Source organism: Marmota monax, unplaced genomic scaffold (assembly GCF_021218885.2).
Source record: "Marmota monax isolate L192 unplaced genomic scaffold, Marmota_monax_Labrador192_F-V1.1 WCK01_AAM20220418_F8-fsc00182, whole genome shotgun sequence".
Classification (NCBI taxonomy): Eukaryota; Metazoa; Chordata; class Mammalia; order Rodentia; family Sciuridae; genus Marmota; species Marmota monax.
The window spans coordinates 753490-770473 of record NW_026693043.1 but is presented as its reverse complement, the minus strand read 5'-3'; the positions used below and the strand labels follow the sequence as shown (position 1 = coordinate 770473).

Sequence of the window (16984 nt, the reverse complement as noted above, 5' to 3'; positions counted from 1 at the left end):
AAGTTTTTGTATCCGAGTGGCCAGAATTTTGTTGAGGATTTTTGCATCTAGGTTCATTAGAGATATTGGTCTGTAGTTTTCTTTCTTTGAAGTGTCTTTGTCTGGTTTAGGTATCAGGGTGATGTTGGCTTCGTAGAATGAATTTGGAAGTTCTCCCTCTTTTTCTATTTCCCGAAGTAGCTTGAAAAGTATTGGTATTAGTTCCTCTTTAAAGGTTTTGTAAAACTCTGCTGTATACCCATCCGGTCCTGGGCTTTTCTTAGTTGGTAGTCTTTTGATGGTTTCTTCTATTTCCTCAATTGATATTGGTCTGTTTAGGTTGTCTATATCCTCCTGACTCAATCTGGGCAGATCATATGACTTAAGAAATTTATCTATGCCTTCACTATCTTCTAATTTATTGGAGTATAAGGATTCAAAATAATTTTTGATTATCTTCTGTATTTCTGAAGTGTCTGTTGTGATATTGCCTCTTTCATCCCGTATGTTAGTAATTTGAGTTCTCTCTCTTCTTCTCTTCGCTAGCATGGCTAAGGGTCTGTCAATTTTGTTTATTTTTTCAAAGAACCAACTTTTAGTTTTGTCAATTTTTTCAATTGTTTCTTTTGTTTCGATTTCATTAATTTCAGCTCTGATTTTAATTATTTCTTGCCTTCTACTTCTTTTGCTGTTGTTTTGCTCTTCTTTTTCTAGGATTTTGAGATGAAGTATGAGATCATTTATTTGTTGGTTTTTTCTTTTTTTAAGGAATGAACTCCAAGCAATGAATTTTCCTCTTAGAACTGCTTTCAATGTGTCCCATAGATTCCGATATGTTGTGTCTGTGTTTTCATTTATCTCTAAGAATTTTTTAATTTCCTCCTTGATGTCTTCTATAACCCATTGATCATTCAGTAACCTATTGTTCATTCTCAAGTGATGTATGCTTTTTCCTTCCTTCTTTTATCGTTGATTTTCAGTTCCATTCCATTATGATCAGATAGGATGCATGGTATTATCTCTACTCCTTTGTATCGTCTAAGAGTTTCCCTGTGACATAATATATGATCTATTTTTGAGAAGGATCCATGTGCTGCTGAGAAAAAAGTGTAACTGCTTGATGTTGGGTGGTATATTCTATATATGTCAATTAAGTCTAGGTTATTAATTGTGTTATTGAGTTCTATAGTTTCCTTATTCAACTTTTGTTTGGAAGATCTGTCCAGTGGCGAGAGAGGTGTGTTGAAGTCTCCCATGATTATTGTATGGTGGTCTATTAGACTCTTGAACTTGAGAAGAGTTTGTTTGATGAACATAGCTGCACCCTTGTTTGGGGCATATATATTTATGATTGTTATGTCTTGTTGGTGTATGGTTCCCTTGAGCAGTATGTAGTGTCCCTCTTTATCCCTTTTGATTAACTTTGGCTTGAAATCTATTTTATTTGATATGAGTATGGATACTCCTGCTTGTTTCCGAAGTCCATATGAGTGATATGATTTTTCCCAACCTTTCACCTTCAGCCTATGTATGTCTTTTCCTATCAAATGCGTCTCCTGTAGGCAGCATATTGTTGGGTCTTGTTTTGTGATCCATTCTACTAGGCTGTGTCTCTTGATTGGTGAGTTTAAGCCATTAACATTTAGGGTTATTATTGAGATATGGGTTGTTCTTCCAGCCATATTTGTTTATTTATGTTACTAAACATGGTTTGTTTTCCTCTTTGATTATTTTCCCCCCTTTAGTGTCCTACCTCCCACTGTTGGTTTGCATTGTTATTTTCCATTTCCTCTTCCTGTAATGTTTTGCCAAGGATGTTTTGAAGAGATGGTTTTCTAGCTGCAAATTCTTTTAACTTTTGTTTATCGTGGAAGGTTTTAATTTCATCTTCCATCCTGAAGCTTAATTTCGCTGGAAACACAATTCTTGGTTGGAACCCATTTTCTTTCAGTGTTTGAAATATGTTATTCCAGGATCTTCTAGCTTTCAGAGTCTGTGTTGAAAGATCAGCTGTTATCCTGATTGGCTTACCCCTAAATGTGATCTGCTTCCTTTCTCTTGTAGCTTTTAAAATTCTCTCCTTATTCTGTATGTTGGGCATCTTCATTATAATGTGTCTAGGTGTGGGTCTCTTATGATTTTGCACATTCGGCGTCCTGTAGGCTTCTAGGATTTGGGGTTCTGTCTCATTCTTCAAGTCTGGGAAGTTTTCTCGTATTATTTCATTGAATAGATTGCTCAATCCTTTGGTTTGAAACTCTGTCCCTTCCTGTATCCCAATGACTCTTAAATTTGGTCTCTTGATGTTATCCCATATTTCTTGGATTTTTTGCTCATGGTTTCTTAACAGTCTTGCTGAGCTGTCTATGTTCTTTTCAAGTTGAAATACTTTATCTTCATTGTCTGATGTTCTGTCTTCTAAGTGTTCTACTCTGCTGGTAGTATTCTCAATTGAGTTTTTAAGTTGGCTTATTGCTTCCTGCATTTCTAGGATTTCTGTTTGTTTGTTTTTTATAACCTCTATTTCCCTGTATAGTTGATCTTTTGCTTCTTGGATTTGTTTATGTAATTCATTGTTGAAGTGATCTTTCATTGTCTGATTTTGCTGTCTGATGTCTTCCTTGAGACTCCAGATCATCTGAAGCATGTATATCCTGAATTCTTTATCTGACATTCCATCTGCTGCAGCTATTACCTCTTCTAACGTTGAGTTGACCTGCAATGCTTGTGGTCCTTTCTTTCCTTGTCTCTTCATACTGTTCGTGTTCCTTTCTACTTGGTGAAACTGTTGTGCTATTGAATTTTCCCCCTATATATTTATATTGGTCTTGTATAGTTGCAAAGTCTCCCTCGCAGGCGCGGGCGGCGGCTCTGTCCCTCTGCGGGCCGCTAGGCTTGTTCTGTCGGTGGTCACAGTTCTGTCTACTTTGCAGGCGCAGGCAGCGGCACTGCCCCTCTGCAGGCCTCTGGGGCTGTACTGCCAGTGGGTCGCAGGTCCGCCTACCTTGCAGGCGCGGGGGGGGTGGGGGCGGCTCTACCCTTCCTCAGGCCACTGGGCCTGTTCTGTCTCTCGGTTGCAGGTCTGGCCTGTTCTGATGGTGGTCACAGTTCTGTCTACCTTGCAGGCGCGGGGGGAGGGGGCCGCTCTGCCTCTCAGCAGGCCGCTGCTCCTCTTCTGCCGGTGGGTCGCAGGCCCGCCTACCTTGCAGGAGTGATTGGAAGCTCTGCTCTGTGCGTGGTCACAGTTCCCTCTACCTTGCCGGTGCAGGGGGAGGGGGCGGCTCTGCCTCTCAGCAGGCCGCTGCTCCTCTTCTGCCGGTGGGTCGCAGGCCCGCCTACCTTGCAGGAGTGATTGGAAGCTCTGTCCCGCCGCGGGCCACTGGGCTGTAGCACTATTTTAAAAAAGAAGAAATATCTCAAATCAGTGACCTCAGCTTCCACCTTTAAAACAACAGAATGAGAGAGAACGAAAAAAACAAACCTAAAATATATATTATATTTTCTATCCTCAGTACTGCAAATATATATATATATATATATATATATATATATATATATATATATATATATATATATATATATAATTATATATATGTGTGTGTGTGTTTGTGTGTGTGTGTATATATATATATATATATGGAATACTACTCAGCAAGAACATATATATGTAGATATATATATCTCCAATAACAAGCATGAGAGAAGGGAATTACTACAGTATTTAAAAAAAGAAAATAGATTTATGACAACCGACCCGCCCAGCCTCTCCCTCAGCCCGAAGCCATTCAACAGGAAGCAGCCTCTACCTCCGAGTCACGTTTCTGCCTAAGATGGCTGCGCCAGAAGGAACGGAGTAAAGGTTGTGTCTTAAGCTCCAGCAGGCATGTTAGAAGAACTGGGGAAGCACTGGCTGTTGGGAGGAGAGCAGCATGGTCAAGATGGAAACCCATAAACCACATGATACTATCAAGGAAAACTCAGTTTTTGATATCATAGCCAGAAAAATTGAACTTACTACCAGAAGCAGAAAGGCACCTGCTTGAACATGGATCCACGTGTATTGGATTTAATGCTGCTCTCTGTGGCCTAATAGAATAGCAAGAAGTCTTTCTCGGTGTGTCTTGCATGTAACATGGGCCGGAATAGCTGCTGGCTTACCAATGGCAGTGCTCCCATTTTGGGCAGTGACTGCATCTTTCAAAGGTTTTGTAAGTTTACCGTTGAGTACAGGTGATTTGAATTGTGAAACCTGTACCATGGCACGGGGTGGACTTGTTGGTTTTGTTTTAGGAGGTCTGTACCCTGTTTTCTTGGCTATATCTGTAAATGATGGCCTAGCAGCCAGGCATCAGTCAGCCCTGCTACCAGAGATAGGAAACACCTCAACTTACTGGATTAAAGTTTCTAAGCCTATCTTCAGAAAGATGTTATTTCCCATTTTACTTCAGACTATGTTTGCAGCATACCTTGGGTCTAGACAATATAAAGTACTTATAAAGGCCCTTCAGTTACCTGAACCTGGCCTAGAAATTCACTGATTTTGAGCAAATGTGTATACAAAATAAAATTGTAAAGATAACCTTTCTCTCTAATGTTAAAAATAAACATAGACTTGTAATTTAAAAAAATAAAAGAAAATAGGTATATGCTAATAAATTCAGCAACATAGATGAAATGGAAAAATTCCTTACAAGACAGAAACTACAAAAACTCACTTTACAAAGAATAAACTGAATTTCTCTATACATTTAAAAATAGAATTTTTATCTATTTAAAAATAGGATTTGTATTTTAAAACCTTCCCTCAGGTGCTGGGATGCAGCACAGTGGTAGAGCACTTGCCTGGCATGTGTGAGGTCCTGGGTTCCATCCCTACCACTGAGGGGCAAAAAATGGTTCAAAGAAAACTCCAGACCAAGGTGGATTCACTGGTGAATTCTACCAAGCATATAATTAAGAAATAATATTGCTGGGCGCAGTGGTACACACCTGTAATCCCAGCAACTCGGGAGGCTTAAGGTAGGAAGATTGCGAGTTCAAAATCAGCCTCAGCAACTTGGTGAGGCACTTAGCAACTCAGTGAGACCCTGTGTCTAAATAAAATGCAAAATAAGGCTGGGGGCTCAGTGGTTAAACACCCCTGGGTGCAAGCCCTGGTACAAAAAAAAAAAAGAGAGAGAGAGAGAGAAAGAGAGAAAGGAAGAATTTTTTTTCCAACTCATTCTATAAAGCCAGCATTACCCTGAAACCAAAACCAAATAATGGCATTGCAAGGCAAGAAAACTGCAGACTGCTGTCCCTCATGAATATAGATATAAAAATTCTAGACAAAATTTTAGCAAACAAAATATGAAAATGTTAGTAGGTACTCACTTCAGCAGCACATATGCTAAAATATAAGCAACAGAGAAAATAATATCCTGGCCTCCATATAAAGATGATACACAAATGTATAAAGTGTTCCATATCGTGTGTATGTGTGTGTGAGAGAAAGAGAGAGAGAGATAGATACTGGTCATTGAACCCAAGGGTGATCTACTACTGAGCTACATCCCCAGGCCTTTTCTTTTTTATTTATTTTGATACAGGGTCTTGCTAAGTTGCTAGGCTAGCCTCAAATTTGCAATCCTCCTGCCTCCACTTCCCTAGTTACTGGGATTACAAACAAATGCCAAGGCATCCACCTCCATATCTTTAAAAAAGAGGATATTATGACCACATGGAGATTAACCCGGGAATACAGCTTTACTTATAATAGCCCAAAACTAGAAGCAATGCAACGTGTGAATGGATGAACAAACTCCTACACCCATACTATGGAATACTACTCAGCAAGAACAATAGCACGATAGAATCTCAAAATAATTATGCCGAGTGAAAGAAAGAAACAAAAAAAAAAGAGTATACACTGTATGATTCCATCTATATACAGTACAAACTAATTTATAGTCAGCAAAAGCCAGTCAGTGGTTGCTTGGGGAAGAAGGAGGGGAGAGCATGGACAGATGGGAGGAGAATACCAACAGGCATGAGAAAACATTTGGGGTGAGAAATATGGTCACTATCCTGGTTGTAATGATAGTTTCACATATGTATACATATGTTGAACTTGTCAGATTGTACACTTTAAATATATTTTTTCATTAAACATCAATAAAAACTTTTTTGAAAATAATTGGCAAGACTGGGCATGGTGGCATCCACCTGTTGTCCCAGCTACTCAGGAGCCCCAAGCAGGAAGATCACAAGTTCATTTCCAGGCTGGGCAACATAGTGAGATCCTGTCCCAAAACAAAACAAAAGTGAAAAAATATTGGGGGCTGGGGGTGTGGCTCAGTGATAGAGCATTTGCCTGGCATGAATGAGGCCCTGGGTTCCATTTCCAGCACCACAAAAGGGAAAAGGAAAGGGAGAAAGAAAGGAAGGAAGGAGGGAGGGAGGGAGGGAGAGAGGGAGGAAGGAAAGTGGCAATATGAAAAATAAAGCAACATGGAAAGTTATAATCATAAAATGATGAAGTTTTAATCATTATAATTAGAAGATTAGAAAGCACTACATACAATGTATGCATGCCATTATTATAGCAATCAAAATATCAAAATAGTCTTGGTGTTATGGAATATTTATTTTGTGTATAAAATAATGGAGGGCATTTATTTTCCATATTTTCTTTTAATATTTTCCTAACTCTTGGTAATTAAAATTACCTACAGCAAAATCACAAATATAAAAGAAGTACTCTCTTCACCAAATTATGCTACATGCATTTATGAATATATCACGATTCATTCTAATTTTATATATAACTGTAATGCACCAGTTTAAAAAAAAAGAAGAAAAAGAAGGAAGAATAGAGGGGATTGGGAGGGAAGAGGGGAGGAAAAGAGGAAGTACTGGGAATTGAAATGAAGAAAACTATGTTATGCATTTATGAATATGTCAAAATGAACCCCACAATTATGTATAACTATAATGTACTAATAAAAAATTTTAAGAAGAAGCGCTCCATTAAACTAACTCTGTTTTTCCTGGGCTTTCTTTTTATAGGGAATCACTTTAAAAATGAATGAGCTAAATCATTGTATTGTTGCAAGAATTATGCACGGGGGCATGATTCACAGGCAAGGTAAGTTTCATCTATAATTCTTTCTTTGCCTTCCTTAACTTTTTCCAGTAGCCTTATGAAGACAGTGTTTCTTACAATCCACATAAAAGACCCGTTCAAGGGGGGCGGACTGGATTGTGGCTCAGCGGTAGAGCGCTCACCTAGCACGTGTGAGGCCCTGGGTTTGATCCTCAACACCACATATAAATAAAATAAACATAAAAAATAACCATCCTTATGAGTGTGAAGTGAAAAAAAATATTTTAAAAAAAAGACTGTAAGAGCTATACTTGGTGGCTCATGCCTGAATCCCAGTGACTCAGGAGGATCACAAGTTCAAAGCCAGCCTCAGCAACTCAGCAAGGCCCTGACTCTAAATAAAAAATAAAAAGGGCTGGGGATGCAGCTCAGTGGTGCAGCACCCCTGGGTTCAATCCCCAGTACCAATAAATAAATAAAGACCATGAGAGATAAAGCAAAATATCACATAGGATTGCAAGATATAGGGAAAATATCTATTCAGAATACACATACACATATAAAAAGTTAAATAACAGCTTAAGAATTGATCTTACTCATTCAGAAGTGATATGCTATTTATAAATGAGGACAACAGAGAATTAGATAAATAATATAAAAATTAAATGGTAAAATAAGAGATGTCAAATTAACAATTAAATTCTTAAAACCTGCTATAGTAAGTACAGTCATTCAGAGAAGGAAATTCACTAAGGACTGATGTTGCTAAAGAATAATATTTTGAGAAAGTGAAGCCTCAGTTAACTTTCAAGAGTGGGCAGGATTTTGGACATATAGATTTGGGCTCCCCATTTGAAAGGACTGAGTTATACACATTAGTATTCAGAGGATGTTCCAAAAATGATTCTCCTAGCAGGCTCTCTTTCTTTGAGATGGGGTTATTTTTGTACTTAAAACCTCTTTCTTTATCCCAAGAGAGCAAGAAGTAACAGCCTAAACATTTTAGTGCCTTATTCTCGTTAGAGATGACCATTGTGTGTGCAAGATTGTCTGATATGACTGCTGCTTTCAGGGAATTTTTATAGGCATAGATCACATTCAGAACTCACACAGGAGGATGTTCAGCTTTAGATAACACATTTTTTTTAAGATTCATAAACATCTTTATTTATAAAATACTATCCTAAGAATTATAATTCCATTAAGCTTCAAGTGGAGCAAAAGTATAATCACTTAAGTAAAAGCAGTTACTTGAACTAAAAATGAGAGATATATTACTTTTGAAGGCAGATAAAAAAAATATTGTCAGGTTTCTTGTTGTGCTTCTGGATGTTCAGTAGCAGACTCTTTTGAAGGTGGAATCAACCCTGAAGGGAATTCACTTCTACTTTCAGGAGATAGCACATATTTTTTGTTTGGTTTTTTTGGTGGGGAAGGGTACCGGGATTGAACTCAGGGGCACTCGATCACTAAGCCATATCCCCAGCCCTATTTTGTATTTTATTTTATTTTAATTTAATTTTTTAGTATTTAATTTTTAGTTGTAGTTGGACACAATACCTTTATTTGATTTATTTATTTTATGCGGTGCTGAGAATCGAACCCAGGGCCTCGCAGGTGCTAGGCGAGCATTCTACCGTGAGCCACAACCCCAGCCCCCCTATTTTGTATTTTATTTAGAGACAGGGTCTCACTGAGTTGCTTAGCGCCTCACTAAGTTGCTGAGGCTGGCTTTGAACTCGAGATGCTCCTGCCTCAGCCTCCGAGTTGCTGGGATCACAAGCGTGCTCCACTGCACCCGGCACAACATCATTATTTCTTAAAACTCTCTATGTATTTATTTTTAATTTATTTATCTACTATTTATTTGTTGTCCTGGGGGTTGCACCCAGGGTCTCATGCATATTAGGCAAGAGTTCTACCACTGAATTACATCCCCAGCCCCCATTCCTATTTTTAAAAGGAATCTTAGGGTAAAGAAAACATGGTACATGTACACAATGAAATACTGTTCAACCATTTTTTTAAAAAAAAAAAAGAATGAAATCCTGTCATTTGCAACAACATGGGTGGAAATGGAGATCATTGTGTTAAGTGGAATATATCAGACACAGAAAGACAAGCACATGATGTCGTTCACACGTAGAAGCTAAAAAATCGATCTTGTACAAATTGAGAGTAGAATGGTGTCTGCAAAGGCTGAGGAGAGTACAGTGAATGGAAGTGGGGGAAAGGTTGATCAATGGGTACTTAGTTACAGTTAGACAGGAGCAAGAAGCTCTGGTGTGCTGTTTATCAAAGAAATATAACATTAAGACCTTGACTATTAAACAATTTGTATATACAACATTTTCTTAATTAAAAATGAATTTCTCATAATGTATAAATGTACACAAACATTACACTGTACTCCAAAGATGTACAGTTATTATGTCAATAAAAATTAAATAAGTAAAAGGAATCTTCACAATGTTTCCCCAGAAAGAATAATGTTAACTTCAGATTTTAAGTACCTATGTTTTTGTTTTTGTTTTTGTTTTGTTTTTTGGTACCAGGGATTGAACCCAGTGATTAACACTGAGCCACATCCCCTGCCCTTTCTTTTTCTTTTTCTTTTATTTTGAGACAGGATCTCCTTAAGTTGCTTACAGCCTCACTAAGTTGCTGAGGCTGGCCTCAAACTTGCAATACTCCTGCCTCAGCCTCCTGAGCTGCAGGGATTACAGGCATGTGCCACTGTGCCCAGCTAGTACTTACATTTTATTAGAGCTAAGGAAGCTCCATTATATTCATGATTGCTGAACATTTTAATTATGATTGGGTTTTGAATTTTATTAAATGCTTTTTCAATCTGCTCTTTTATCTATTAATGTGGTGAATGACTTAAAAGACTTCCTAATGATAAACTGCTCTGTGTTTATCAGATAACCTAATTTAGACATTGTTTATAGCCTTCTTATGTACTGCTGAACTCTGTGTGCTACTGTCTTGTTAAATGTAAATTTTGGTATTTACATTTATGAGTCTGCCCTGGGGTTAATTATCCTTTCTTGTACTTCTCTGATTCTAGTTTCAAAGTTAAATTCTACAAGCCCTCATAGAATGATTTGGAGAGCATTCCCTTTACATTGATTCCCTCAAAGATTTTATATAATTTCTGAATGATTTCTGTCTTGAAGATTTGATATAGAATTTGCCTATAAAAGTATCAAAGCCTAGTGTTTTGTTTTTGTGTTTGTTTGTAGACAGGGTCTTGCTATGTTGCCCAGGCTGGCCCCAAATTTCTGGGCTCAAATGATCTTCCTACCTCAGCTTCCCAAGTAGCTGGGACTATAGGCATCTGGCTTGTTTAAATTTTTTTGGAAAGTTTTGTTTTGATTTTTACAACAGCTACAATTTCTTTAACATTCATAAGGCCAGCCAGACTTTTTATTTCTTGAATGAGTTTTGGTAAATTACATTTTCCTTGAAAATCTAAGTTTTTATATATTATTGCAGAAAGTTTCTTCATAGTATTCTCTTAATTTTTTATTCTCTACCATCTCTGGAATCATGCTCCCTTGTTCAGTTTCAGTATTTTTATTTGTGCCCTCTCCTTTTTTTTAAAGAAACTTTTAAAAATATTTTTAGTTGTAGATGGACACAATACCTTTATTTTATTTGTTTTTCATTTTTATGTGGTGCCGGGGATTGAACCCAGTGCCTCATGCATGCTAGGCAAGTGCTCTAGCCACAACCCCAGCCCCTCCTTTTTTGTCTTGATTAATCTTGCCAGAGATTTGTTCAGAAACTACTTTGAGTTCTGTTCATTCTCTCCATGTTTATTTTCTATTTTATTTATGCTTTCTTATTTTTATTATCTCCTTCCTTTTACTCTCTATTGGTTTTGGCTAACTGTTTAAAATATTTTCAGTTTTTCTTTTATCCTAATTTATGCATTTAAAACTAAAATCTTCCTCTAAGTACCGTTTTATCTGGCTCCTAACAGTTTTGATATGCAGCATTTTTGAGTACTTTTCTGTTTCTGTTATATTTTTCATTGACCTGTAAGTTATTTAAAAGTGTTTTATATGTTCCACTTTGAGAAGATTTTCAGTATGTCTTTTTTTTTCCATACCAAATATTGAACTCAAGGACACTTAACCACATCTTCAGCCCTCTTTTATATTTTATTTAGAGACAGGGTCTCACTGAGTTGCTGAGGCTGGGTTTGAATTCATGATCCTCGTATCTCAGCCTCCTGAGCCTCTGGGATTTCAAGCATGTGCTACCACACCAAGCACTGTATGTCTTTTTAAAATGAATTTCTAACTTAATTACATTGTGGGCAGAGAATGTAGTCTGCAAGACAATATTTCTCTGAGGTTTATTGAGAGTTGCTTTATGGTCTAGTACTTTAATTAATTTTGTAGGTGGTCCATGTGTGAACTTAAGTCTTATTCTTCAATTGTTGTTTGCAGAGTTCCCTATGTGATGATTGGCTTGGTATTGTTAATATTTTTCTTTAAATCTTTTATGTCTTGACTAATTTTTTTTGTCTGCTTGGTCTATCAGTAATCATTGAAATATCCTCATTATCATGGTAGAGTTTTTAGATATCTATTTATAGATCTTCAGTTTTGGTTTATATATTTGAAGCTGTGTTACTAGGTACATTGGTATCCGTTTATATCCTTAATAACTTTCTCCTTAAAACCTATTTTATTGGGACTGGGGTTGTGGCTCAGTGGTAGAGCAATTGCTTAGCCCAGACAAGGCCCCAGGGTTCAATCCCCAGCACCACATAAAAATAAATTAAAAAAGATATTGTGTCCAACTACAACTAAAAAAAATAAATATTTTTTAAAAACCTGTCTTATCATGCATTCATATAATTATTTCAGCCTTACTTCAGTATTTGTTAGCATGTCTTCTTCCATCCTTTTATTTCTAATTATTCTGTCTGCATACTTTAGTGTGTCTTCTTCAAACATTTCCAAAGCTGAGCTTTTCACTTTTTAAGGCACTCTAGTGATCACTGCAGAAAGTTTGGATTAGTCCATTAAAAGACTAATGATTATTTCTACTATCTCACCTTTTATTTATATTTATCCTATCTTTTAATTGATTTTATTGTTCATTTTGTGTGTGTATGTGGTGCTGGGGATTAAACCCAGAGCCTTGTGCATGCGAGGCAAGCACTCTACCAACCGAGCTATATCCTCAGCCCTTATTGTGCATTTTTTATTTCATTTCCCCCCAGTGATAGTTTAGAATTTCAGCACCCCATTATTTTAGTGGTTATCTCAACGTATTATCATGCACATTTAACTTCCCATATACTAAAGTTTAAACAACGTACCATGTAGACATTGGAACACAATTTAAGCACACTCTGTCTAATGTACTTTTTTTTGGGGGGGGGGGGGTGTCCAGTGAAAGGGAAGGGGAAGGAGAGGTACTGGTATCTGAACTAAAGCATGATAAATTCCATGCTTTTATTTACTCTTCCTGCCCAGTGTTCTAGTTCAAGTTCAATCCCATTTTAAAATGTAAAAATTTGAAATTAATATTAAAATATATGGCCACTTTTTGTTTGGGTTTATATAAATGTTTATAATTTTATTTACTTGCCACTCCTTTTTGCATTTTAGACTACCCTTTGGGGAGCACTGTTTGTTATTGAGAAGTTTGACATTACTACAATTGTCTTTGCTTTATAGATGATCCATCCTGCCTTTCCATTCAAGAAAATTTGCAAACCATTATTTCTTCCAACATCACCTCTTCTCCATTCTCTTTATATTCTCTCCCTCTCCCTCTCCCTCTCCCTCTGTCTCTGAAATTCAGTTAGATGTATGTTAGACATTTTCCCGGTGTCTCTTAATGTCTTTTTCATATTTTCTTTATTTCTTGTTTCCTATTTTCTTTATATCTTTATTTCTCTAACCTACATTCTAGATAATTGGTTATATCTTTCAATTCCCTGAAATTCTCTTTAGCTATATCTGAACTCCTATTTAACTCATCCATTCATTAGTTTCTATGAATACTTACACTATTTTAGAAGTAATAGTCATTTGTCTATATTTTATCTTCATATCTATCTGTTCATACCTGCTCGTCTCTTATTGGGTACTTATCTTGCAATTGAATCTTTTATCATATAGCTATTTTATATTATGTATCTGATCATTGTAGCATCTGTTAGATCCTTGAGAATCTAAGTCTGTGCTATTTCTGATAGCTCTCACACATAGTAGCTTGACATACTATATTTTTGGTGATCTTTGATGTGAACTCTTTGATTGTTCTAGTCAATGGAAATCCTTTAGGCCTAAACTAAGAACTTTTCTCCTGAGAGAATTTCTTCTGTGTTCTGCCAGTTGCCATAGTGGGCCACTGATCTGAGTCATGGCTCCCTACAGAATCCTAGGTGCATCTTCTTTAACTTGCTGCTGGCCCAAGGTCCAGAATCCAGCTAGCAAGTATTGCTACTCTAGCAGGCATCCTTTCCAGTAAGCCCCTCCACCCTTAGTTCAGCACCAATCTGGATCCAGCTCACAGGATTCTTTTGTATGGAGGAAAGGACGGGGGTGAAAAATGAGAGGTGTTCTTAAAAATGTATACTCCTTTTGTGAGACCTATAACTCTTTTAAATTTTTTTTAGATGTAGATGGACACATTGTTTAATACTTTATTTTACTTATTTATTTTTATGTGGTGCTGAGGAAGAACCCAATGCCTCACATGCTAGGCAAGAGCTCTACTACTGAGCCACAGCCACAGCCCCAGAAACCTGTAACTCTTAAAGTAGGCCCCAGGTAGCATATCATTGTGAGAAAGTCTTTGAGTACCCAATCAGCCATGTTGGAATCAAAAATCCCCCAACTTTCATTTTAAATTTTATTATGACAGCATAGTACAATGAATGTCAACATATCCATGGCGGCACTACCTTCTTCTACTATTTGCCCTACTGCTTGCCCCCTAGATTATTTCAAAGCAACCTCAGGCATCTTATCATTTTATTTATATGCACCTTAGTATGTACCTCTAAAAAACACCCTAACTTTTTCATAATGAAGCCAGAGCAGTGTGTAAGTATGTGCATAATTTTTAAATAGGGAAGCCAAATTATAAATTACACTCTAAGTATTGTCTCTTTGTCACTTTTCCAGTTGAAGTATTATGGAAAGCCAAACTGCCCATCAAATTATTAAAGAAGATTAAATTATATTTAAGTTTAGTGTTATGTAGATGTCATTATATCATAATCCTTATGAAAGTGACCACCTTTTTCTCATATTTGGTAGATAATAATTGCAGCACACATTTACAGGGCACTTTCCATATGCCAAGAACAGTTCTAAGCCCTCCATAGGTATTAAATTCATTTAGTCCTCAAAACAGTCCAATGAGGTGGGTACCATTTTTATTGCCACTTTACAAAAGTGAAAAAAAAAAAAAAACTAGGGCATGGAGAGTTTTAGTAACTTACCCAAGATCTTAAAGCTCATAGGTGACTAAACTGGGGTGTGAACTCAGACAGGCTAGCTCCTGAAGCCCTTTTCAAACCACTATTCACACCACCTCTCTCAGAAAAAAAAAATAATAATCAGATTTCCATGGTCATCCATCGAAACTGTGCCTTCCACAAGTAGATTTTTGGTGAGCTGACTGCATGAGTTAAATAATTCTGCAGCAGCCAAACTTGTAACTGTTTCCAAAATATTGACCTTCAGTAGATAACTGAATTTTTTACATTACTGTCTTTGGACTTTATCATTATAAAGTCATATATCATTTCACATTTGTAATTTTGTGGACTCTTTTAGGTACACTTCATGTTGGTGATGAAATTCGGGAAATCAATGGCATCAGTGTGGCTAACCAAACAGTGGAACAGCTGCAAAAAATGCTTGTAAGTAAATGAGTTTCCTTTTCCTAAGACTTTCAGTTCATTATCTGTTATTTAATACACAAGAAATGGGTATTGGTTCATAATCACAGTATTTCTGGGCCTGTCATTTATGTGAGCTTTTCCAACATTCATAATAAATAACAACTAGGAAAATAAATGTAATCGAATTTGGAAACATTTTGCCTGCCTTTAGCACGTGGCTATAACACTCTGCTTTTATCCTTTATACACTTCTTACAAGCAGATATTTAAAAAAAAAAAAAAAAAAAAAACTTTCCAGTGTGTATTCATGTGAACTGGCTTCTCACTGACCTCAACTCTCCTGACATAAGCAATGTCAAAAACCTCTTTCCTGTTTAGCTGAGTCATAGCCAGCTGTAGTGGATTTCTCTGGGGCACAAAGGGGAGGAAAGTCACTGTAGACCAGGCATTTTGACTGTACTTATCCAAAATCTATGCTCAGATTAGACTTTGGAAGAAGAAGAAGCCGAATGGCTCTTGCCTAGATTCATTGTCATAATGAGCAGAAGGAGAGATTTTGGGCTTCTAGTCCCTCTTCCTACCGCAGTGTAGCAGCTCCCCATGTCATAAGTACCTGTTAAGTATGAAATAAGCACTGCAGATTCATTACAATAAAAAAGCCAAAATTAATAAAGTCAAAGGCAAATATTCTGGAGTATTCCACCACAGATAATATACCAAGTGGATTTTTATGTCATTCTTAGTTTAGTTCAATTTTGAGTCACTTTTGAAAATTATGTCATTTAGAGTGTTTTGTATTCATGTCTATAAAAAGATGTAATCATCAGATATCTGTGAGACCAGGGCTAGATTCAGAGCAATTGGCCTTGACTTTGCAAGGCTTTTTCCAGAAACTTCTACTATAAACTCAAACAGCCCATGGTTTTATAATTAGGTTTCATTTTAGGGCTGTGTGCTGACAGGTGGCTCGTGCTAATTGCTCCCACATGTTTTGAGTGGTTTCTTCTGTGTTTTGGTGTGCAACATTTACCGGTAAGAGAACTCTCCTTTTGTCCCTCCAGAGGGAAATGCGGGGGAGTATTACCTTCAAGATCGTGCCAAGCTACCGCACTCAGTCTTCGTCCTGTGAGGTAATGACTCTGACAAACCACCCCCATCTCCTGAGTTCCTAACTAACTGTCTGCTGATGGCTGAATGTTTTTGCTTTCTGGGAAATTGTTTCTGCCTGTGCTGTTAGATCACTGCACACCAATTTTACAACAAAGATAACGGAACAAAGGAGTTCCCATCCACCTACACAGCCCTGCTTTCATGTGGATCTCCTCAGCACTTGAACTTTTTGCAGGCTGAAATCTAAGCCAAATATAGAGAAGCTGCAAACAATGACATAAGGCCTGATAAAGAAAAAAATGGAGTCTCTGAGGAAAAAAAATAAGAAAGATCATAATTGCAGTAATATTTCCAGGAAGTACATTCACTTCCCTTGTTAAGAAATCACAGAGATAGTTCTTCTTTCCAAGAATCTGAGAAATATTATAGTTCTGTTGAGATAGAGTTGTTCAAATAGTTGTGACAGGTCTCAAGATAGATGCTGCAGTGGTAACTGACTTGGCTACAGGGATAGAGGCTCTTGCAACCTGGTGTAAAATTGTTTCTATTTGGAATGTTAAGTAATTTGTATGCAAGTAAGTTTTCTAGAGTAATACAACCCCAAAGTTTCTTCCTTAAAATAGGGTTGATCCTATAGAAATTGTAGTTCTTCCAACTATATTATTCAGGTTTATGTTGGTTATTAAGTAAGATTCCAAAATTTCTTCCTTTTCTAGTTGGAGATTTAAACTGGCATAGACAGTATCATTCTTTGGTATCATTCCACTGGGGTATTATATATTAAGCTTGCTCTTTCATGTGCATCTTCCAAGTATGTGTACATCTACATGAGGTACACATTTTCTAAAGTTAATTTTTGAAGGCTGGTGGGCAATTTCTTGGACTTGTATTTAGAAGAATTTGAGGGAGAAATTTTAATACTTCTT

General features: G+C 37.0%; 1 protein-coding gene and 1 pseudogene across 13 annotated transcripts in view; both read left to right on the top strand.

Annotated features, from left to right (window-relative positions):
- Positions 1–16984, top strand: part of Cask (calcium/calmodulin dependent serine protein kinase) — a 389850-nt gene that overhangs the window by 332841 nt on the left and 40025 nt on the right. For all 13 annotated transcript variants that reach the window (XM_058582480.1, XM_058582484.1, XM_058582482.1 and 10 more), the window contains 3 exons: positions 7027–7105; positions 14881–14966; positions 16010–16078. In XM_058582480.1, the coding sequence (XP_058438463.1) occupies positions 7027–7105; positions 14881–14966; positions 16010–16078 (234 nt within the window). The remainder of the gene's footprint in view (positions 1–7026; positions 7106–14880; positions 14967–16009; positions 16079–16984) is intronic.
- LOC124098890 (transmembrane protein 126A-like) lies at positions 3660–4599 on the top strand (annotated as a pseudogene).